The sequence below is a fragment of the Semicossyphus pulcher genome, unplaced genomic scaffold (genome assembly GCF_022749685.1).
Source record: "Semicossyphus pulcher isolate SPU_LCO1_2020_fin unplaced genomic scaffold, fSemPul1.0.p SCAF_4, whole genome shotgun sequence".
Lineage (NCBI taxonomy): Eukaryota > Metazoa > Chordata > Actinopteri > Labriformes > Labridae > Semicossyphus > Semicossyphus pulcher.
The window spans coordinates 8,901,633-8,925,411 of NW_027211715.1; the positions used below are offsets into that span (position 1 = coordinate 8,901,633).

Below are 23,779 nucleotides of genomic sequence, written 5' to 3' on the forward strand. Positions count from 1 at the left end.
ACTGTAGGTCAGCCTAAAATTACACACAAAAATTAACAAGGCTCATATTGCTGCATCTTAACATTACAAAATGCTGAGCCACCCTCCTCACCACCATGCAGCTTCACAACTGTTCCACTGAATGGCCAGGGTGAGGTATGTGTCACATGGTAAAAGCTAAAAGCAAAGATCTCACTAAACACATGTTTTAAAAGACAAGTTACAGTTTAAATGGCAGTTTCATATACCAACAACAACGCCAACACTAGAACCACATGCCAGGCAGGAGCAAAATGACTTTAAAAGGCCTCAGGTGCTTTTATAACCTGACCTGATTAGGGGGTTGGTGGAGGAGGAGTCAGGTAAGGGGCTGCGTTCAAAAACTGCACTCAGCATAAAAGAATGTTTCTTACCACACTGTGTTCACCACAGGTAGGGGGAATTAAAGTTGTCCTGCTGGAAATGAGCCTGATGAGAGTGCTGGATCATAAAAATAAAGCAATCTTCAGTAACATTAGGTTAAACAAAAGGTAAAAGAAGGTACCATTATACCTCAAGCCAAACTGTGACCAGAGCGGTGAAGAAGAAAGCAAGTTCCAACCATTCAAGTCGTTTTTGTGTCAGCTAGCTCAAAAAAAAGTGTCACTAAAGTTAACCCAGGTTGTATCCTTCAGGCCCCCATTCACCTGTGCATACTTTTACACAATGGAGTGATCACATGCTTCCTCCGTCAGTCAAGCTGTCATAATGAACAGCAATGAGGCAAAAGGTAACACGGTTGCTGCAAATAAGGTAAGAGAGGAGAATTGGAAGAAAATATTTTGTGTACATTATGTACATGTACGTCCCCTGGAGCAGGTGATGTGTGTGTGTCGTATCAACTGCCTTTAAAAAAAACCCAGATACCTTTGTCACCTTAAAAAATTCCGCTTTGGGCTCAACATACCACGCTAATCTATACATCTTGTTTTGTAGTACACCTGCAGGCTTGCCTTTTATAAGTTTGATATTATGTTAGTCACTGCTTAGAGTCCTGGAATATCATGGAGTTTCTTCCAGATGTGTCCCAGACAAGTAAGAATGCGGCCATGTGATATATTCACCAGGGATTAATGCTACAGGCAGCTGGTCGAAGCTCAGTTTTACATCCAGACAGACAAAGAAACCTATACAATGTGACAGAAGCAGGTAATTGACAGACATTACTGAGACACAGTAAATCAGAAAAGGGTGTGCATTCTGCATTCTGCTCCGTTTCCGGGTTGAATAACTTGTTTCCCCAGGGAGGTGTGGAAGGGGTTGAAACGGTGTTAAGAGTCATCAAGGTATGACTTGTTTCTTTTTTGTCATGTGAGTCTGTATTTATCAGCAGTGAGGTGTATATAAACCCAGCCAAATTTTAAAGGGACAAGTATGATCTGGTTAAATTCTCGAATGCCCTTTGAGATCTTACGGGTTCTGTGGAAGCAACCTCTGGCCGTGAAGTTGTCCTTACATTCCTGGTCATAGAGAGCTTGTCAGGCATGAACCCTTAATTAACTTCAGTTAACTTTTTTAATGTGGTGTTTAGGTTCAGTTATTTCTTGTTGTTGCTCTTCCAACTCAATTTAATGTATTGAGGTTATTTGGCAAAGCAAATTAGAAATCTTTAGTATCTGTACAACTTAATCTGTGACACAGATGTTCAAACACAGACCCTGTGTTGTTTTTCAGACTGACTCAACTGTAGCTATAAGCAGTGGAAGTCCCAATGCCTGGGATGACATTTGGAGTAATAATCTCTAAATATTTCAGATAAATACATTTCAATTATGTCACTACCTTTTGCTGAATAAGTTAACATAATAGTGGTTGCATTTGCAGTAATATTTAGTATTACAAGCTAAGGGTGGTCTCAATATTCCCATAAAGAGCCACCAGGCAACCATCATCCATGCAGTAGTTTGTGAGTAAATGGATACTATGGCTGATCAAACAAAGAAAAGATTGATGAGTCTAAGTAATGAAGCTTCAAAAACAAGCGCAAAATGAAAATGGTTCAATTATGCGGCACCTTTCTAGTCTTCCACCCTTACAAAACACTTTCTATTACATGGCACATTAAACCATTCACACTGATGGTGGAGGCAGCCATGCAAGGTGCCAATCTGTAAATTGGGATCTTATCAAAGCCAAATACACATGACGTGTGAATTGCTTTGCCTTCTGGAGCACTTTGGGGGTTAGCATCCAGCATGTTGACTGGAGGAGCTGTGGATCAAACACCTGAATTTATGGTTACTAGACAACCTGCCACACCTGATGTATATTACATTAATTAATCAATTAATTACTTCAGTAATTAATTACTTCAGTTATTAATTAATGGCATCATTAACATTCAAATCAAAATAAATATTGTATCTTTTTATATGTAAAGACAATTTAATCGCTAAATCTGAACATTCATCTTTGTATGGACGCTTGTATCCCTCTACCTGGTCTTCAGTACATCCTCCCAGACCAGCCGAACAGAAAACATCCTTCTTCCACTTTCATCCTCCCACTCAATATCCATTGATTTGTCTTAAACATCATGCATCCTGAACTTTGATTTAACATTTAAATGCATATTGTCGTGGCTAAGCCTTGCCGGTGAATCATAAAGTGTACAACGTTCCAAGTATGGGGATTATACCTGCAGAGGCTTGCTCATTTCTTCATCAACAGAAACATCCACTTTTTTTGAGAAGATTCACAGGCTGTTCAGTAACCACTCTGCAGACTTGTCTTCTAAGTCAGCATTTAAATGAAGAAGTTCTTTTGGAATCTGGCAGGGAGCCAGTCCGAGTATGTGGAGATAATAAGCAAATCTTTTTAAAATGTATTGCACTGTTAGAATGAATATTCTGCCTTATGCGCCCTTTCCTGATGATCTTACTGTCAAACCTTGGAATAACTTTACATCTAACATAGCCAAATATACTGGCAAAAAGTTATTAACCAGGTGGTAGACTGGTCGAGCAGCGAGCCTGATTATCCGCTCTTCAGCATTCCACTGTAGAAACACTGACCATGAAATGTTTCAAAGGTAATGCCAACAAAATTACATTTTCAGTATATAATGAAGAAATAATGGTAGTTAATGTACCAGGCATGTCACAATGTTTTTGTCAGTGTTATTTTAAAATGTGTCACATTCTATCCCTAACTCAACTGGTGTGTTTTATTTTGTAGAAACGAACCACAGGCTGGAGTGTTGATACAAACCATAGACCCTGTTGGCAAAGTCCTACACTATGTAACCCCCCCATCCATCCCAACCACCCTCCACCGAGAATGTGAATATAAATTAGGTGGGTATTACATTTTCACCACAACATAACAGTTTAGCAGCAGTTAAGCAGTTTAGTAGTACACATCATCATTTCTGCTGGATAGGGTTATGACCCCTGGGCCATAAAACAGGCCTGCAAAACTCAAAAAGACCCTTGTGAAGTTTAGGACAATTGACAAATACTTTTGCTGCTTATGAAACAGACTGACATTAATCCTGATGCCTCTATATGACCTACAAAAGCAAACCGGACCATCAGCGACAAGACTGATTATTTCCATATAGATATTTTTAATGCCCGAAACTGCTGGCGGGGGTTAAGTGTCAGACTATTAACTGCACGCTGCCTTTGTTTACATTTTCCAGGGCAAAAATTAAAAGTGAGTGATACATATGACTGTGAAAGAAAGCAGGATGAGATTTTTTGTTAAAAAACACCACATAAGCATGTACAGGACAAAATCAGCAAAGAGAAAAGAGGTACGGCTTTGTCCTCAGGGGCTACTAAAATCCTCACAAACCAAAAGTTCCTCACAGGAGCTTTAAATCAATTTACATAAGTCTCTGTCCTTTCCCCAAATCAAGTTAATTTCCCTACGGTTTCTATCTTGTTTCTGTAGTGCAACCTGCAATTGAAACTACATGATATTTTGTTTGCTGAGGTGAACTGAGCCAGTTACACACTTCTGAAGACAAAACTTTCTGTTTCACCTCCTTACTGAAACTAGAGGCACACTACTAACATTAACTGGCCAATGAGGGCAAATTTATTGAAACAGTTACATTTTCTGTATTAGATACCTCCTGTCAATGCTGCAACACTGATTACAGTAATATTTGATAAGTAATTTGGAAGCTGTTCATGAAAGTAGCATAACAAAGACAGATAACATAGTAGGAAATGGAGAGATAAAAAGAGATCAAACATATTCTCACGCACTCTTGTGCATCGAGGGTGTGTTCTTGCTGTCAATCATTAGAATGCTTTGATATATCACAGACTCAATTACTGCTCAAAAGTAAACAAAAGGCTTGACAGATACAGATATATAATATATAACCCCACCAGACAAAGGCAGACATAAAATGCATGCTGAAGCATTCGGTACAAAAGTTTATTAAGGTTAGCAAGCGTGACAAAAATCCTTTACATTAGACTTCCCTGAGACAGACAGTATAACATCACATCAATCCACCACACGAACATCCATCTGCATAGTAAAAAGTAAACTCCTATTTTAACCCTGTTAAACCATAAACATTTCCATAGATGAGGCAATGAATTCCAAATCAATGTGAACAAAGCATGATTTTCCATTTTTGATTGGTATGAAACACACTTGTGACACCATGACATGACCTAAAAAAAATATCTTTCAACATGAAACATTTACTCTAGTTTCTTATAAATTCTATATACATACAGACTCTGTTAAAGGTCAAACACATTTAAATCAGCCTTTATCACAAGAAACCAAAGTGCAACTAAACAAAGAGGGATGCATAGGCTTCAGTGCTGGATTGTTTGTTTTTTAATAGTTTTTGTTAAGAGCAACCTCGATCCCTTCCTCCTTTTTAATCCTATTGCTTAAAAGTGCTTTGTCAGTACCACGATCATAGCTAATAGCCCTAGCTTGCCATAGCAACAAGAAAAACACTCAGTTATACACGGTGTACTGTACAGCCCTCGTAAACAAGAGTTGCTCCAAAGGGTTCAACCAAAATCAAAACATTCAATTAATATCAAAATTTTGACATCAAAAACTCCAATGAAAGAAATGCTGAATCCAGTTGAACTGCAGTGGTTTGACCAGCTTTTTGTTGTTTATCATCTGTTCTTTGGACTATGTTAAACTGCAATAAATCACACCACCACTTTTGGTACAGTTTGGTGCACAAGACAAACAGTCACAGACTGTCGAATGGTGGAGTGATCTAAAGAAACAAGACTACACAAAATGTTAAGTCATTATATTTCAACACGTTCAATTAACATCCGAGTTGGGAATTATGATATTAGCAAATAAAAGGACCTGCCTATAAAAAGCACAATATACAGGTGAATCATTCATGTGAAATGGGTCTCTTATTATTGAAGTGCATTTCTACATTTGAAACTACATGACATTAGAATTGCTGAGCTGGCCTTAACAAGCTTAACATTTGTCAAATCGCTACTTTCTTGAACTGGTCCTGGTCCTATTTGAAATATTGCCATTCTCTTGATTAAATCAACTCTTAAATATGCTGCTAACAAATTATAAAAATACTGGATCATGTTAAAAAAAATTGACAGAAAAAATACTTAAGTTGTTAAGTTGAGGCATCTATGTGCTTTAGCCATAGTCTCAACTGCAATTTTATTTCAGAAAACTATGAATATAACTGCATTTTAACAATCAGTGTCATTTAAGGTAGTGAACTAACATAGAGATTGTTTGGGTGCTTATAAAAGTGTCAGGTGGAAGCTGTAGTATAAACATGCAGGTACATGTAGCTTCATTCCAAACTGCTGGGGCACACCCTCCACCATTAAAGTAACATGCACAAGCAGAGTGTCTCTGGTAAAAATACTTGAAGGATTGTCTAGCCAGGAGTTTAACTGCATCACAATTCAGTGAATTTCTCCTTCACCACCATTTTGCTGTAGCTGGGGGTTGTCTTCACTGTTGTTGTAGATGATCCCACCAAGTTGCTTTTAGAGCCAGCAGATGTGCTGCCCTTGCTATTGAGGACTCCTTGAGAGCCAGAGAAGTCACTCATCTTGAATAGACCTCCTGCCTCCTGGACCAGCTGCCCGCCACTGCCTGTTGGCCCTCCAACCACCAGGACTCGCTGAGACCCTGAAAGACCTCCTGGCTGTAGAGTGCCACCATGTACGAGGCTTGTTTGGCTCCCATTCAGCACTTTCATTGATGCTGCAGGGACTGTGCCCTGCAGGACTCTCTGAGATCCCGAGAGCCCTCCTGCCAGTAAAGTGCCTCCCTGTATGAGGTTGCTCTGGCTCCCCTTCAACACTTTCATTGACCCCGCAGGGACTTTGCCCTCTACGACCATCATGGTCTGGGATCCAGAGGGGATGCCAGTATGAATCAGGTTGGCACCGCCCCCTTGGACCCCACTCCCTCCTACCAGCACCATGCCGGGGCCCTGGGCTTGTGCAGTGGACATCATGGTCTGCCCCTGGATAACCATGCCTTGGGCAGGAACAGTCTGGGTACCATTCACCAGGACCATGCCCTGCAGATTGGTGGCTGGTGCCCCAGCAAGGAGCACAGTGTTCTGAACCTGTGGCTGGACTACGTAGTGCATTGGCTGCATCACAGGGGTGGTGGTGTAGTAGACAGGCTGCTGCTGCTGCTGCTGTAGCAGGAGCATCTGGCCTTGATTTGCCATCCTTTCCCTCACTGTGGTCATCCCTTCCTTCACGGTGGTCGTCCCTTCTCTCATAGTGTTTTCCTTCACTGTCTCCCTGACCACAGTGTGCTCTGTTTTGGGGATGGTCGGCTGCAGCTTGGGTAGAGGGGGCAGCGGTTGGGTAGTAACAAAACTTGATACTGAACTCTGCGGGGGAGTGAACACTTGTTTCACCTCAGTTGGGATCTTCTTGCCTCCACACACCTCAGCCAGGGTCTTGAACTTTGGCCCAAGGTCATCGAGGAACTGCAGGTCATTGTCAGACTCCAGAAGGCTGCAACAACCCACTGAGCCAGCAACGGAGCCCTTGCCCTCATAATCATGGACCAAAAGACCGTCCTCCACTGCAAGGTTCTCGTTTCCACTGGCCAGCCTCTGTTAAAAGACAAAAAATTTACGAAGGTTACATTTTTTGTTGACCAAGCACATTTTGTTTCCATTTGACTTTTTAAAATGTTTGAATTCTCAAATTTAAATTTAAAAAAAAATTATGTCATTATTGGTCTTTGGAATTACTAGAGGCATAAACATTTTCCAATGACATCAAAAACTAGTGCCTGTCCTAGTAGAATCAAACAATGGTAGGGCCCGAGATCATAGCATAAAGAGCTAATTAAGATAAGCTCAAGTGTTGAGGCAAAACTTTGCCTTTACTGACAGGACAGGTATTGAATGTGCATCTTTTTGTTGAACTGGAGAGCCAAAGGATTTCAAGCTTTTCCAGCCATACCTCCTTTAATCAGATTGATTTGTTTTCTGTCAAAACAATCAAAATAACAGGCAATAAAGAGTACAGACGTTAAAATGATTTCTTACCTGAGTGTAGTACTGTCCCAATATGTGGTCTGGCAGAGCCATGCCGTCATAAAGTCCTCCCCCTGCTGCTGATCCTCTGCCCTGTAACTCAGAGTAGTAGCCACTGCCAAGCCGCTCGTTCATCATCCCCCATGTTGTCCCTTCTTTTAGATATCCGTCTTGATAGCCGGCCCCATTCATCCCATCCATGGAGGCAACAGACTGCTGGAAACCCATACTTGCATTGGGCGCCATTGCAAAAGTTTTGCCCATATCCATTTTGATCATGTCTCCATCCACTTGAGGGGGTATGTCCAGTAGTGGCAGCTTCTATCATAGGTGGCGATACAAATATTAGAATAGAGTCAGTTACTTTGCGACTTTGCAGTTCTTCTTGCAAAATTACTTCACCAGGCTTTCAAGTAGACATAATCTCAATACACGGATACTTTGCCCCAGAGAAGTCAAAGTAACACAACTGTCCTTCACTGTGAAGGTCATGTGTTTAAATGATAAATACATGGAAACTTACTGTGTTCTCTCCCTGGCCCTCAGTGCGGTAGTGGATGAGGTTTGATTTGGTGTCAAAAGGCATTTCAGCAAAAGCCCCTGGCATACCAGCAGCCCCCCCACAATTGCAGAAGAGCAGCAACAGAGGAATGACTGTTAAAAAAAAAAACCCATCAAAATGTAGTTATTTGGGATTGGTATTTATCTTGTAATAGGCAACCATGTACAGTAACTATTTATAGGAAAACCTAGGTGTTATATCCAGTCTGGCGTTTGTTGCATGTTGTTACATGACTAATATTTTTGAACTTGTCTGACAGTCTGAGCACCTGAGTGTGTTTTCACATTTGGCTACTGCCACCTGCTGGCAAGACAACAATCACATCTAAAAGTAAAAAGATCTTTAAGACTATTCCAGCTATGAGCAAAAATTGGTGCTGAATCATGGTGCCCCCCTACCCTTTAAAAGGAGAGTGACAAGTGAGGCAGAGAGTGAGGTCAGATCATTTCTTTTCTATCTTCAATGCCTTTATGACATACATATGCCAATATACATATTCACTGATTATGACTGAGATTTGGTCTTGGTTTTGTAGCATTTGACCTTGCCTTATCTTTGGCCCTGTTAGAATTAGATGCATCTTCACATGCGTGGAGTAGCTATATACATCCAAGACCACTTCCAAATGTGGTCTGAGCAATCAAATCTGTGCATCCTCCACCCATTAACACTAATACTTAGAACTGACTACTTGTAATCAGATCACCTAAAGTGTTTGTTAATAACAGGTGTAAACGGGGTCTAAATGGCATGTAAACTCAACTAAGCCGTTCTCCAGATTGTCTTTTGCACAGAAAAGGTATTAAATGTTTGATAAGTTTACCAGCAGAATGAGCATCGAATCCACATTATACTTACGTAGTAACATAAGCAGGCCCAGGAAAAGCAGTCCGATGCCTGCAGGTCCCAACTGTGATCCTTTGGTGCTCTCACGACCATTGGCCCCTTGTTTTCCACACACCACTCCATCCTCACAGGTACACACTTTGATCTCCACCTTCTGGGGTTCTGGACAGGCCTCTCCCTGCTCATCCCTCACCTCAAATGCCACCTTATAGATACCAGGCCACACTGACTCCTGAGCCCTCAGGATAGCTGCAGTGTCTGCCGGCAACAATGAGATAAGTTTGTGAAATCATAAATAGTCTTCTGAATTACAGGCTTCAGCTTAAATTTGGCTTTTTAATTTTCTAGTCTAAAAACAAGGTTTTAAATATATAAATGTAAGTATACATTTATTTATTCATCAATTTGCAATTTATCTACTGTAACAAAATTCTTCTCACCATTAAGATGCTCCACCTGCCATTTACCCTCAGTGTCTTCTGGGATGATTTTAAAGTCAAAAGGTGGTCCATTAGGATATAAATCCTCATCTTTAGCGTTGACAATAACAGAATCAGCCGTGGTACACATCGTCTGGAAGTCACTGGTCAGGGTGGGGCAGTGGTCATTAAAATCTTCAACCTGGATGGCAACTGTGCCAGTGGCTGTTTTACCGGGCTCGTCTGTGTTTGAAAAACAGACAAACGATCAGTTGTCTGGAACTGTTTGGAAGGGGAAGCACATTTTCTCCTTTCTTTAACTATGTAAATGTAACTGCTGGACTGTTTGTGTGTGTGTTAATGGTAGCTTGCAAGCAGGTTACCGGATATGCTTTAATTATGCAGCTTAGATCAGAAGTCATACAGCATTAACAATGGCACCAACTCTGTATTTTTACCTGCCCTTTACCTTTTTTTGCCTAGAGCTTATTTGGATTTCCTAACACCCCATCCCCCCCCCCCCCCCACCAGGTCAAATTGGAATAGAATACACTAAACACATGTGAAGTTCTTACCCTTGGATGAAATAAAATAAAATAACGCTTGAAGACTTATTGTAACCAGTAGAAGCTATTAGCGTAGTTTACAGTATCATGCTAAATGTGGTGTACCTATAGCAACTGTTCCCTATGAGTACTAGTCTGACATCCCTAAAACATCTAAATAAAGACATATAGTGGAAGAGTGTACCTTCACTGATGCACAGTACTTTAGCCATGTATGTCCCATTGATCAAGTATGGAGATTCTCTGTCAGGCATCTTGTTCAGTTTGATCTCAGCTGTCTCTGGATCAATGGTGAGCCAGTTGTCAGGATCAAAGCCCTTGGCATACCTACAGCAGAAGTAGGATGTGTTAGTTAGTATCCTCAGTTAAGCAAAATAAGCTGACAATTTGGTTTTAACTGCAGAGGCTTCCATGTGTTTGTGTTTGTGCTACACTCACCTGACATTTTCAGCTGGTTTCCGAGTGTCTCCATCTATTGCAGGGTAGCGGGCAATAACATCATTAATTTTGAATGAGCTGCCTCCCTCTGGGATTGGAATAGATTTGACTTTGGGGTCGAAGGATGCACCCTCTGGCTTGTTCTTCACGTTGATTTTGACTGGATAGGTTTTAAATGTAGTGCCACTTGTCCCTGATCCTCCAGACCCACCTCCTGAACCAGTACCACCTCCTCCGCCCCCTGTTCCGCCCCCTGTTCCGCCCCCTGTTCCTCCTCCTCCTCCTCCTCCTCCTCCTCCTGTTCCACCTCCACCTCCGCTCCCCGTTCCTCCTCCTCCTCCTACTCCTCCTCCGCCTCCAAAACCTACACCAAATCCACTAGACCCAGATCCACTATATGGTGGAGCTTTGTTTCTTACAGATATTCCAAGATCAAGGTCCTTTACATCTTCATAATCTACAGCCTGTGAAAGTGCACACACAAACACAACAGAAAATGCTTAGTATTGTTTGTAGAATAACAGATATTAACAGTTATCAATACAGGCTCAGTAAATAAAGAGTAAAATGAGGTCCTATATAACGGGAGTGAGAGTTTTGTACATTCACTGCAGGAAGTCAAGCACATTCTTGGGCATTGGGCGCCACCATTTTTATATCTTATGGGGCAGACCCATAACACTCATATCTAATCCAAAGGACTACATATGTAACCTGGTCTAGAAGTGCCTCAGGATCCTCCAAAGAGTCTGGAAGGACATATGGGCAACCTTACTACTTATAGCCCCACTGCCACTGTGACTGGGACACAGATGCAAAAAATGTCTCATGGATTGTCTACATTTAAACGCAACATTTATTCTTATGTGCGATGGGATGATGGCAGTTAGTTGTTTCAAATCATAATTTTTTGGGGCAATTTATCTTGAATAAATTACAAAGTTATACAGCTTAATTCACCCTCCAGCTCCTTTAGAGGCAAAATGAAGCCTCCAACGGCAGGCTTGAGTTTGCTCTGACCCCCATGATTTCACATGTGTTTTATGGCTCCTTTAAAGGGAAATGCATCCTACTTTAAACAAGTTTGTTTCAAAGTAACTATTACCTTTTTTAACTATAAGTTATTTGTACACCTACTTCTCTCATGTATGCATTATCACTGCATTTATTACAATCATGCCATAAAAGACTACACAAATATTCCTTCTCAATTAAAATTGCAGAAACATTAATACATTGCTAATTCTCCAGTACCTTGTCCAGCATAAGGATACCCTCATTGGTTTTGGGGTCTGTTTTAATGCTGAAGTACCCAGCTTGATTGCCTTTCACAATCTCATAAACAGCCTCCCAGTTTTCTGTGTCCTCCAGATCCAGGTCATCTGCTTTAAATCTCATCACCTCCACACCTTCTATGTTTTCTTCAATGTTGCCCTCATACTGCAAGTAAAGAACATAAAGAGTTAAAAGTAGCAGGGTTCATATCTGCAGATCTATACATTTGAAGCACTTCTTTGACATGAATGAATTATCAGTGACCTGTGCATGTCAACATTTTCATATGTTCTTACAAATGAAAGTCTTCTTATCAAAGAAAAAGTGTTTGAAAGAAAATTACCTGCTGTTTTTGCAAAGTGGGAGGGTTGTCATTCACATCTCGGACATTGATGGTAACAGTGCTGATGGCACTGTTTCCTCCTGCTCTGCCGTCCAAGTCCTGAGCTTTCACTGTCAAAGTGTACTTATCTGCTGTCTGAAACACAAAAACAGTCGTATATTACTTAGACAGACCAGTTTGAATTTCCAAGCAGTGAACTATAAAAAGTTAGCTCCATGGTTGCTCTTTGGTGAATCTCTAAAACATCCTGTATATTCATGAAAAACAACAGAGCAAAGTTTTTTTTACAGTTTAATTGAGTGTTTCATAATCCTCTGATAACCACAAATCAATTAAGAACAGGACCACCAGGCAGTGCACAAAGCCTTTGTCAAGAAACAAGCAAGCTGTAATTTTCCTTCAATGCTGCACACCCCTTAAATTGTAGGTGTCAATTAAACAAGACTATTTTAAAATTGTTATGTTGCCAGATACAACCTGGATCCTGTACACTGGAAAATGTTCCTTATTGAGTTAAAAAAGTATACTGCAATTCTTTACCAATAGATGGCAGAGAAGAGAACCAAATCATGAACGGCTGCAGGGTTAAAGTTGGGGAACATTAATGACATTTTCCTGGCAAGCCTTTATCAATAATGGAGCAATCTGGTTTGGTCTTCTGAGAACAATATCTGACTCATTAGATGACAAATGCTCAACTTTGTTCACCAGCTATCTCTATCTTTGTTACATAAGAAGTTTTTACAGGTGTGATTGAATTCAAAATTTCAAAAGTTTCTTGGAATCGGCAATCGCTCTTGTTGGGGTCTTGCTGTACTCCATACTGTACCTCTCTGTCCAGGCCATATTTTTTCACACGGATGGATCCATCATTGGTAATGTAGAACATGTCCTTTTGCGGACTCTGATCTAAAATGCTGTAGACGATCTTCGAGTTAATGTTCCCTGGTTCATCAGCATCAGTTGCAGTTATTTTCATAACTGGAGTGTCTGTAAATAACAGAATTAAAGGAAATAGTTATCAAACTTCAATACACACTGCAATGTTTTGTTGTAAAACATGTTATCCATGTTTACTTGCTAGGAGTGTCTTTGACTTCCTTAGTTCACTCACTGATGAAATGAAGAATTAAGACAAGGTTGTGCTTGAGTTCAATCATATATTATTCAGAATCATTGGCTCATTAACAGCTGTGTAGTTAGAAATAGGGTACAGCGTAGACTGGCCCATAGAGGAAGAGGATGTTGCTCCCCCATACATTTTTGGGAGGCAAGAGGGAGATCAGATCAAAAAGAGAGCAATTGGCCAAAAGTAAAGACTGTGTAATGTTGTGTTTGGGGGCAGAGAAGACCCGAATCCTCACTGAACTCTTATAATGATTAAAGGTATTTCATTTTTGTCATCCTCATCTGTTAGAAACATGTAAAATGATGCTCCAACATAGGACATCCTTACTAACCAATCAACAGTCAGAATACAATATTGACATCCATATGCAGATATCTGTATCTGCAAATATATATATATACACAGTATATACATGGGTATACAATATACGCTTACAGTATAAACTTACAGTTAATCACAGTAATTAATTGTAAAGAGGTTTTATGCTTGGCCATTCAATGATATTATGTGATGCATTTAGAGCAAAGGGCCAACAGTGAAATAATGTTGAGGAACTTGTGAAACATAATTGGCCCCAGTTGGTTTGTCCTTTGCATGCATATGAAGACGTACTGTACATGCTAACAAGTGATGCAATATAAATTCTTAAACAATTGCTACAATGATTTCCACTGATGGACAGTTTGTAAAATGTGTCAAGAAACTCAGCAATGAGCCAACACATGCAGAGGGAAGACTACTAGCTAACAAATATGGATGTACACAATGCAAGAATTAAAAGACTTTTAAAAAATATGCTTCACATTAAATGTGACAAATATGAGAAACTTGCAAATACAAATCACAAGGTTTTGTCCGATAAAATTAATTATTTATTGATGCCATGAACAGTGAACATGATAGATATTTGTGTGAAATGTACACAAAAGCAGTAACACTAACCTACAGGACTGAGCTCATTCACCTCCCCTGCACTGATGTCACCAAACACTGGGGGATTGTCGTTCTCATCTACAACCTTGAATTGTATGGCAACGTTTTCCTCTGCTAGCTTGCCATTGGTGTACTTAGCAACACCTGACAGCTGAAACAGAAACATAAAATGTTGATCTCTTCATCATCTTTCTTAGCAGGTGCATTGAAAAACATAAAACAAACTTTGAACACAAATGTGTACAACAATGTCAGCCAAATGCTATAATATCAGATATTAAAAGCTTCAATAACTGAATCTTATCAAGGGAAAAGTGACATCAAGGTCAAGGAGGGCAGGAGAATTGAACAGAATTGTATCACTTACGTTGTAGGTGTTGATCAACTCCCTGTCAAGCATTTGGGTGAGTTTAATATTTCCGGTTTTAGAATCCACTACAAACACATGGAAGGGGTACTGGTTTGCACCAGCACCTTCTAGAGAGTATATAATATTCCCTTCCCCATTATCGAAATCTGAAAAGATCTGGAATGCAGAAAAGTAGAGTTGTTAGAGCTAAACACAATCGAAGTCATACTCACCTATTTAAGTTAAAGTTTAATTCTAATCAATATTCATCTATTTGCTGTGACTGTGATTTTACTGTATTTCTACTTGTGCTACTCTTTGAAGGCCTCCATGCTGCACCCACATGCTTGTCTGTGGTGAGTGGCCTCTTAAGGACCTCTTCATATTTTATCTTCAAACTTAAGTTTGTGTTTTAATTTTTGTGGATTTGATTTGTGATTTGAATGTAATATATCCTAGCAGAACTTACTTCTACTGCTGAGAGTGGACATACTGTGGGTAAAGATGGATGGTACACTGACCATTTTCTAAGTCTGCGATGACAGTAGTTAAAATAAAGGCATTTTTGCCACATAGGTTGTGTGAGAGGAATTTCTACCAGTTAAAATCAAGAAATGTCCTTGTTACTATGATATTGAAGCACATTGAATGATTACACTGGGGCACTTAGACACTACTAGAGTGCTTCTTCCGCCACATATCCCCTCTTTGTGCTGAAAGAAAACGTTGCACTTCTGTTTTTTTTATGGTTAAAAATGGCTGAAGACGAAAACAAGTTACTCACCTTGGCAACATATTCCTTTTGTGAGTAGTCTTTATTTTCATGCAGTGGTTTCCTTGGGGGAATCCAGACAGACTGCACCACAACAACAGCCTGGAGCTGTAAACATGTAAAGACAGGTGAATATCATTTGAGGTACATATATAATAAATCAAAAATGTGTTAAATCTTCTTTAATCAGTCTTTCTACAAAAGTTGGCCATACCCATAAAGGAGTGTGTGAAGCCCTGTTAACTAAAGAATCATAGCACAGCAGCTCAGTTTCATGGCAGGGCGGCCCTGAATTTCAATGTGGAGTAAGCTGGAAAATCTCAGTTAGAAAATCAACCTTCTCAAATAGTGTGTCATAACTGCAGCTCTAAGTCTTCAGTCAATTGAACCTACTATGGACTCTGTAAACAAAGCCTGTGTTAAATGGACTTACACTACAGCACGTCATGTCTAGTCAATCTAATGTATATTAATATTAGTGAATTAAACGACAGCATGGCATTGGCAAACATGAGTTCTGCATGCTCATTACAGTTGTTATCAACTTTTTTACTGTTTTTATCAATTCTTTATTTATTGACTCTTGTTCTGTATAAAATAGAAACATTTTTGCAGCCTAGATTAGTCAAAAGTATTTCAACAATACATTGAATGCAACACTTGTTGTAAACAGGCAAGAGAGGAATACTTGTGATAACTTGTAGAGCTGGGGTCCGTTTCACAAAGCAGGTTTATTGAAAACTCTGAGTCTGTTAACCCTGAAATGAGGGAAACTCTGAGTTTTCCGTTTCACAAAGGGAGGTAACTCAAACCAGAGAAAGAGGGGTAACTCTAGCCTGTTTCACAGAGAGAGGTAACTTAAGCTCTCGGTCAGTTACTGTAGTAACAGACTCTATGAACCTAACCTGGTCGTGAGCAGGTTTTCTTCAGGAAACTCAGAGTTTCGCTCTGTCTCCTCCCTCTAGAATATAAAACCCTCATTCGACTTCCTCATTCATTCAGCCCGTCTCACGCGTGTGTTTGAGCGGTTACCGAATTAAAAGAAGAAAAGTTGCGTCTCTGTGCTGCTCTGACCGCTTTGCAAAAGTCTTTTATATTTATGATAAAAAAAATCAAAAGACAAATCTGTGTCAAAGTCATCATTTTTAGATTTTCCACCACCACTGCCGAGAGCGCTCAAATAAGACGCCGTTAGTTATTGGATTTTTTTTTTTTTTTAAACTAACACATTCAGTTTAATCAACATGAATTATAATGTATGTGAAGTCAGCATCATGTTAGGGATAAAGCTGATGCACATTAAAACAGCCACTGAATGATATTTAATCTGTTTAATATTTAAAATATGATTGAGGTGCTTCCATTTACGTTTTTCTCCCGCTGGATTGCTCCTAAATTAATATAAATTTTAGCTTCCGGTCGTGATTAAGTATTAAATAAATAGACCAGTTCAAACTTGCAAATTTACTCGAGCAGCAGTTTCTTCCCACGCCGCTTCTCTCTCTTTTGCAGCTGCAGCCGTGTTACTTTATTTTTCTAAAAACATGCTCGTATTCGTTGAACGTCCGCATGAGGATTTCGAGCTCCGCTGGTGTGACGTAGGAGGACCTCTTTTTGTGTACCGTTGCCATGGTGAATCGTGGTGTCGGGGCTCCATTAATGCTGGCTTTTTACAGTCAGCGTGCACGCACTTAACTCCGGGTGAACCTACTCAGAGTTGATTGAACTAACTCTGATCAGCTGTTCTGGAACCGAAAACTCAGAGTTTCCTATCTCAGAGTAGATCAACTCAGAGTCCAGGGTTAGGCTCAGAGTTTGTTGAACCTTCTTTGTGAAACGGACCCCTGTAAAACTCAAAACTTGATACTGATTATTGATACTCAAGAATGGCATTTATGTCTGCCACAGTGCCATGATGAAGATATGCAGAAATCACTTTAGTTTTTTACCAAATTAAAGTGAAATCATTTTAATTATTGAATATGATTTGTGATACCAATAAACATTATCTACAATACAAGCTGTCTGGTCATGATGATAATGTATTACTGCCATCTAGTGGTTTATTTTGGAGGATAAAATCTTAGCTGATGAAATGGTATAGGCAGTGGTGAAGTGCTACGCTAAGTTTCTTTACTCAAGTATGGTGTTTTAATACTCTTTGATACCTGTAGATAACTTGAGTACTTCCATGTATGCTACTTTGTACTTCTGCTTAACTTCTACTTTTGTCTGACAGTTTTAAATACTAGGTAGTTTTTCCATCTTAAAACATATCATAGCACACCATATAATGCAGTACTATACCATATAATGCAGTACTATACTACTAATCACTTGAGTGGTATAAGTATTGATAGATGAGTCCACATTGATAAACTACAACATTACAACTGTCTTACAGGTATTATCAATTACAATTACATTTTTGTTCATACTTGAATATTAAATATTTGTTTATATGATTTTTATTATTAAAATAACATTTTGTATTTAGGATTTTACTTATATTTAGATTGTAATTGTCCTAATTTTACTTAGGCTAATTAAAGGCTCTGAATACTTCGACATTTCATGGCACTTACTTCAGTGAAAGGTTATTGGTATCGTGACCTTTTAAACAGATTTTTACAGAATCAGAATAAAAACTGAGGGAGCTGGACCAAGTTGAAGACCTTCTTGAGTTAATTGTAATGACACCTACAAGATTTGATGGGGTTCGATAGGTGACCATCATAAAAGAGCACATCAGAGGCCTTTTTGTGTAACAAGAAGTGACCAGCACAAGGATAGAAAAATAATGATACTGCAAAAGTGAGAAGCAGGATAAATAGCAGGTTTCGCTCTTTCTTGCTACACATGAGCCTCTCAGTTGACCTGTGAGAGAGAAACTCTGCTTACAAGTCTTATTCACTCAGTTATTATCACAAAGCAAGTTGTGAAAGACACAGCAAAGCTTGATCGACAGACAATGAGAGCCTTTGAGATGTCATGTAAGACCGGTGATTACAGGGGCAATGAGCACACAGGAAAAAATGCCGTGGCTGTAAAAAACACTGCAGAGGTCCAGAGAGAAACTCAACTATGATTACGTGGATCAAAGGCGTCAATCAAACACTGCTTTCGAAACACTTCAAGGCGGTAAACCTTTCTCATGGATTTGTGACTGAATGTGTAATAACTGAATGGGCCCGTCTCAAGAAAGCAATATGGAGTAGCTACACGAATCTTTAGTGGAGAAACCTGTGGCCTCAGATCTCTCAAGTTTGGTTTGACCTCTTCCAAACATGTTTTATGTAATCAGGATTATTGAGGTGTAGCCAGTTTTGCAGATTTAAAATTCGGACAACTTCGTCTCTTCTTAAATGTGTAAATACAGACAGTAGAGTTAACTTCAAAACAGACACCATTGAAAACCTCATGTATCTCTGTAGCACAGGAAGAAGAAGCTGTTCCAACAACAGCTGAAACTTGATGACACAGTCTTTCTCTGACACAGTGAACCACATGAGGATAATATCGTTTTGAACACATGGTTTATAAAAGGACCAAAGTAAAGATACTTTTGGAAACCCTACAAGCTCCCGAGGGCTGTCTATCTACAGCAACTAACTCATTGAGTTTCTGTGTTGTATGCACATATCCAGTCCACTTTTATATACCTCCATAACTGCATATACATCCCGTCCCCACACCAGTCCACAAATGTTAACTTACAGCCAAAAGCCTTTCTTCCAACAGATGTTGTGTTTGAAAAGAAATATTCAATTGTTTAATTCATGTTTTTGTTTAAGAATGTCTCAGCTTATTAAAAGTGGCATTAAATAACAGTTCCATGGAGCGGTGGTATCCTGCAATGGATTACATTGTATTTGAATGGTTATTAAAAGTGACTGAGTATGACCTCGGCCCGTCTTGAGATATTTTGTAACTGCGACTAAAGTTACCTTGTGCTAAATTAAAGAACCACATCATCCTTATGAACAATATTAATAATATAAATAATAATAATAATAATGATAATAATAGTTACTTTATTTATATAGCATCTTCAAAAACAAGGGACCACAAAGTGCCTTGACGAACAAGCAATTCACAAAACTCAGTAGGCAACAAAAGAACCCAAACAACACGGCCAGTAAGAAAAGACGCAGGAACAGTCATATTAAGTAAGACCAAGGGACAAATGATGTAAAGAGGGATTAGATGTAAAACTGTTACATAATGACCTTCGTGTGGGAACTAACAAAACGGTAACACTTAGAAATGTATAACTGGGTGCACCCTAATTATGTGCTGGTGCACCTACAGGAAAAAAAATTGGGCGTAGCCGTGTCACAAAAGTCAAACGTAAGTCTCGAGCCCTGACCTGTGTGACAGCTGACATTAGAAAAAGGATTGGATCAGCTCTAGCTCATGCAGCCCACACTGATGCATTGTAAAGTCGCTTGAGATCTCACAGCTGTCAGAAACTCCCTTTAGCTCTATATTACAGATAGGACTTTGACATGGATGTTGTTTTAGTTAGGTCTGTTCAATAAAAAGACAGCATTAGTTATGATACTGTGAGAGCCTGTGTGAAAAAGGATCCACCTCTCTGGTACTGTGTAGCTGTTTTATGTCGTTAGGAGAGGCCGACACACCCTACCACTCCTAGGAGATTTAACTAATCCATACAGAGTAAATGCATGGGCTTGTCAGGATAATTGAAAAGGTATGATGAGACAAAGAGAAGGGAGTGGTTTCACATCTTTTAGGGAACTAAGTCTGACTAACCCTGAACATCACATGTATGAAAAATAGCTGAGCACAAAAAACGACACTGACCACAGGAATAAGCTGTCTTCACTTTTTTAATCTAGCCCAGTTGTTCAGTAAAATCATAGGAAATTTTCATTAAACTCCAATTATTTTTACTTAAACATTCATTACAAGGCGATAAGCTTCGACTATTTATGTATGTAATAAGTTACTCCTGCTATGTAGACAAACTAAAAAAACATTCGAAAGTTATTGGGTGAGAAATGATATCCCTGTCTAACTGCGCTACACAGTGTTGCTATGGCAACCAGATATTTGTTTTATCAAGATACCTGAACGAGATAATTAGCCTGTAAAGGGGGTTAGCAAATCACACCCTTTATCAACGTTTAACCGGGACAGTATGATATGGACAGCTTTTAAATGTCTGACATCACTACCTTATTTAAAAGCTGGGTTTTTACAATAGAGTTAATGTAAACGTCATAAATTCTGGGCAAGTAATTTGTTGGAAAAAACCTACCTATAGGAGAGCTAGAAGGCGAACAGTACGAAACAGCTGTACCAAAGTTAATTTGAATTAAGTTACTTTTTCTATACAGAAGTTAACAGAACTAAAAAGCAAATTGAAGTTTGTATTTTTCGAGTTCACACACTCAAACGAATTTCAGGAACAAAACAATTTCCTAAAAGAATTTTACCCAGAGACAGACGCGTTTAAAAGCGACAAGAAGTACTTTTGTACCTACCACAAACAGTAGCGACACCAACACAGGCGAAGAGACCCGAAACATGACTGGAAAAAAACGTCCCAGTATCCGTATTAAGTGAACCGGTAGAGTCCCAATGATGCCAACTAGGTTTCCTTACGGACTGAGCTGATGGAGGCGGGGCGGGAGTTTATGAAGGAGAGTAGAGCCCCACCAGCCACATACACACCCTTCAGGACCGGAACACAGCAGTACAGGTGTGTCAGTGGGGAAGATCAGGGATGGTCCAGCTATTGTAATTTAACCCTTTCAGAACCAACTCATTCAAAAATAAGTTATGGTGGATTTCTACTCTGAACCATTAAAAAAACAGAAATAACAATAAATTATTTATTGTTTGTTTGTTTTTTTCTATCCATTCCAGTAGACGTTTAATAAAAGGAACTTACTGTAGAAGTGAGAGACTGATAATCCTATTGACGCCCCAATTGATCTTAATAAAACTGACAAGTACCTTGATCACTATATTGGTATTAATCTTCCAGCCCCTAGTTCTGGAGTGGTTGGCTGATTTGAACAGGTAAGAAAAGTGGAATCTGAATTTAGATCTATGGAAAAGATAGGAGTCAATACTATAGGGTTGGATGTTTTGGTCAACAACACACATTTGATAAGCAGGATGCTTCATTAATTTGTAAAATGTTAATAAAAACAGAAGAGTAGTACATTATTCTACATTTTGTAAGCATGGTTTAGGTCCACTTGTCTCCTTTAGGGAAGGGTCTCTGCAAACCAATACAAAGTTGTTCTGGGTGATCACCTTTATCTAGAAACATGTCTATCCTGATGGGAGTGATTACGCCAGGATAAAAAGGCTCTGATTCAATGGGCATAAGTGGTATCATCCACTTTGGCCATCGCACTTACCAGATCAACCCAATAAAAAAACCTGTGGAAGAGTTTTGGAGGGACATGCTCCAGCACGATCATCAAACACAAAATGAGGGAATATCTTCCAGATGTTTTGTTCCATACCTTCAGTAGAGTTTCGAGACTTTTAGAATCAATGCCGAGGTACATTGAAGCTGTTGTGGTGGTCTATGGTGGCCCACAACTAACTTACCCCTTTTGGTTGTTTTTTCCTGTAATATGCCGCCGGTCTTTATGATCATGCCTATGCTGAATTACTTTTTCACTCTTTCTAAGTTAACAACAGGTGCTTATCTTGGGGGAAACCTTTGATAATGTGGAGGGCTACTTGTCAAGCTCCCATTTTAACTGTCACCACAAAAGATATGCATTCATTGCATAACATTTTTGGCATTGCATACAGTTTCAGCTTCAAAATTCCTTATAACCACATTTTTTTCCCTACTCTGTTACGATATAATTCATTTCACAACATGTGGTTTAAATATGATGCAGAACAGCTGTGAAGCTGCAGAACAGCTGTAAAGCTACAGTGAGGAACTTAATCTTTGTGTCGATCTTGGTGACCTTTTGGACAAAGTGGTACCTCTTTTCTCTTTGCTGATCCTATCCTGTAAGAAGTATTCTGTAAAGACAAAAATCCTCTTCTGTTAACTGTGAAATGTGTAGCTCACGGGCAGCTGTGGCTCAGTGGTAGAGTTGGTCATCTCTCAATCAGAAGGTTGAGGGTTCGATCCCTGACTGCAACAGTCGCATATCGAAGTGTCCTTGGGCAAGAGCTGCTTCTGGTGGCATAGCCATGAAAGGGCATAGATCTGATTGGCACTTAGGCATTTGCAATCAGTGTGTGAATGGGTGAAGGTGACAAGTCATTAGTGGCATTAGAAATAATCTATTGTATTACTGATAGCCTGGTTTACTGAAGTCATGTATAGGCATCTGTATTAATTTCACTCTATTTCATGACTAGAAAAAACTCAATGTCGATGTTTTCAGTGTTTGATATGATAAAAAGGCCTCTTGGTGAGCATATTGAATGGATAGATTGATGTGAATGAAAAAAGGGAAGGAGGCAAACAGACAGTAAATCACCACATTTCTCTTAAAAAATATTGCCACTTCATGAATTTGTGTTTTTGTGAAGTTCCCAACAAAACTCCCTTCAAACAGTTGAGGTTTCATCTTTAAAAACACATCAGGTTTCTGTTCCTTTTCACACAAGATAAAATGCCACTTCTTTCATTTCTTTGTAATCCTCATCATTGTGATAATGATCATGGTGGATTTAATGTTACATGCAGTAACTAGAAATCAGGATATGGAAGTGCTGATGTTCTATGAACAGAGGCTGAGGTATTGTGTGTTTCTTTTTACAACAAACTGTAGGTTTCTGATGTGAATTGTTGTGTTACTATGATCATGTGTTTTGATTAAGACGAATGACCAAAGCAGGTCAGTGAGATGACACAGTGCCACTGGGAAATAAGAGGGAAACAATGTATACTGAAAACTCGACAATAGCTGACAGAGAACAAACAGGCAGGGTGTGGTGAAACCAGCAGGTGTGACGGTGAGTCATGGCTAAGAGTGAGAGGAGCTGTTTGTGCTAATAAGTGAATGTGGGTAGCATTCAGCAGTTTGGTATGCATCCTCAAATTTCATGTACTAATATAACCAGGGTGGTGCAGGGATCAAAGTACCGGAAAAAGATTAAAAATTCTTCATTAGAAAATAAGACCAAGACCTGTAAAGAATTATGACATCACACGGCACATTTATACAGGATTCATTGTTTCTTGTTTGTGTTTCACCATAAAAGTCTGAGGTCCAGAGGGTCAAGCATTCAGGCAGAAGCAACATCAGACAACATGCATGACTGAATGAAATTGCGGTTTGCTTGTCTGTAAAATCACAAAGGATGATAAACAGATGTTGATGCTATACAATCAACTCATTGTATTCAAGGGTGTAGAATTGGGATATGTCCCTACCATTATCCAAAAATAACTGAATTGTCCCTACCAATAATTTTGTCCAAAATTCACTTGTCGCACTGACAACCAGCAGAGGAGCCGTTTATATGAGACAGCCACCACTCTGTCTGTCACATAAACAAGGACTAAAGTCTACAGTTCATCCACTTCATTAAACTGAAAATGATACAGCTGAAAAACATGACTCATAATCAAATGACCAGTTTTTGTGTCGCATCTGCGCTGCCCATATGTAT

At 39.4% G+C, this 23,779-nt stretch overlaps 1 protein-coding gene across 1 annotated transcript; it reads right to left on the reverse strand.

The window, feature by feature from the left end:
* Positions 1–4,402: 4,402 nt before the first annotated feature.
* On the reverse strand, positions 4,403–20,769 carry LOC138607188 (desmoglein-2.1-like). Its single transcript, XM_069679753.1, has 14 exons — positions 20,659–20,769; positions 15,161–15,256; positions 14,395–14,553; positions 14,037–14,178; positions 12,795–12,955; positions 11,966–12,100; positions 11,602–11,787; positions 10,348–10,811; positions 10,094–10,236; positions 9,365–9,586; positions 8,937–9,182; positions 8,040–8,170; positions 7,529–7,837; positions 4,403–7,087 (listed from the first exon to the last, which is right to left on the reverse strand). The coding sequence occupies exons 1-14, from the start codon at positions 20,701–20,703 to the stop codon at positions 5,903–5,905; spliced, it is 3,624 nt and encodes a 1,207-aa protein (XP_069535854.1). The 5' UTR covers positions 20,704–20,769; the 3' UTR covers positions 4,403–5,902.
* Between the last annotated feature and the right edge of the window lie 3,010 nt (positions 20,770–23,779).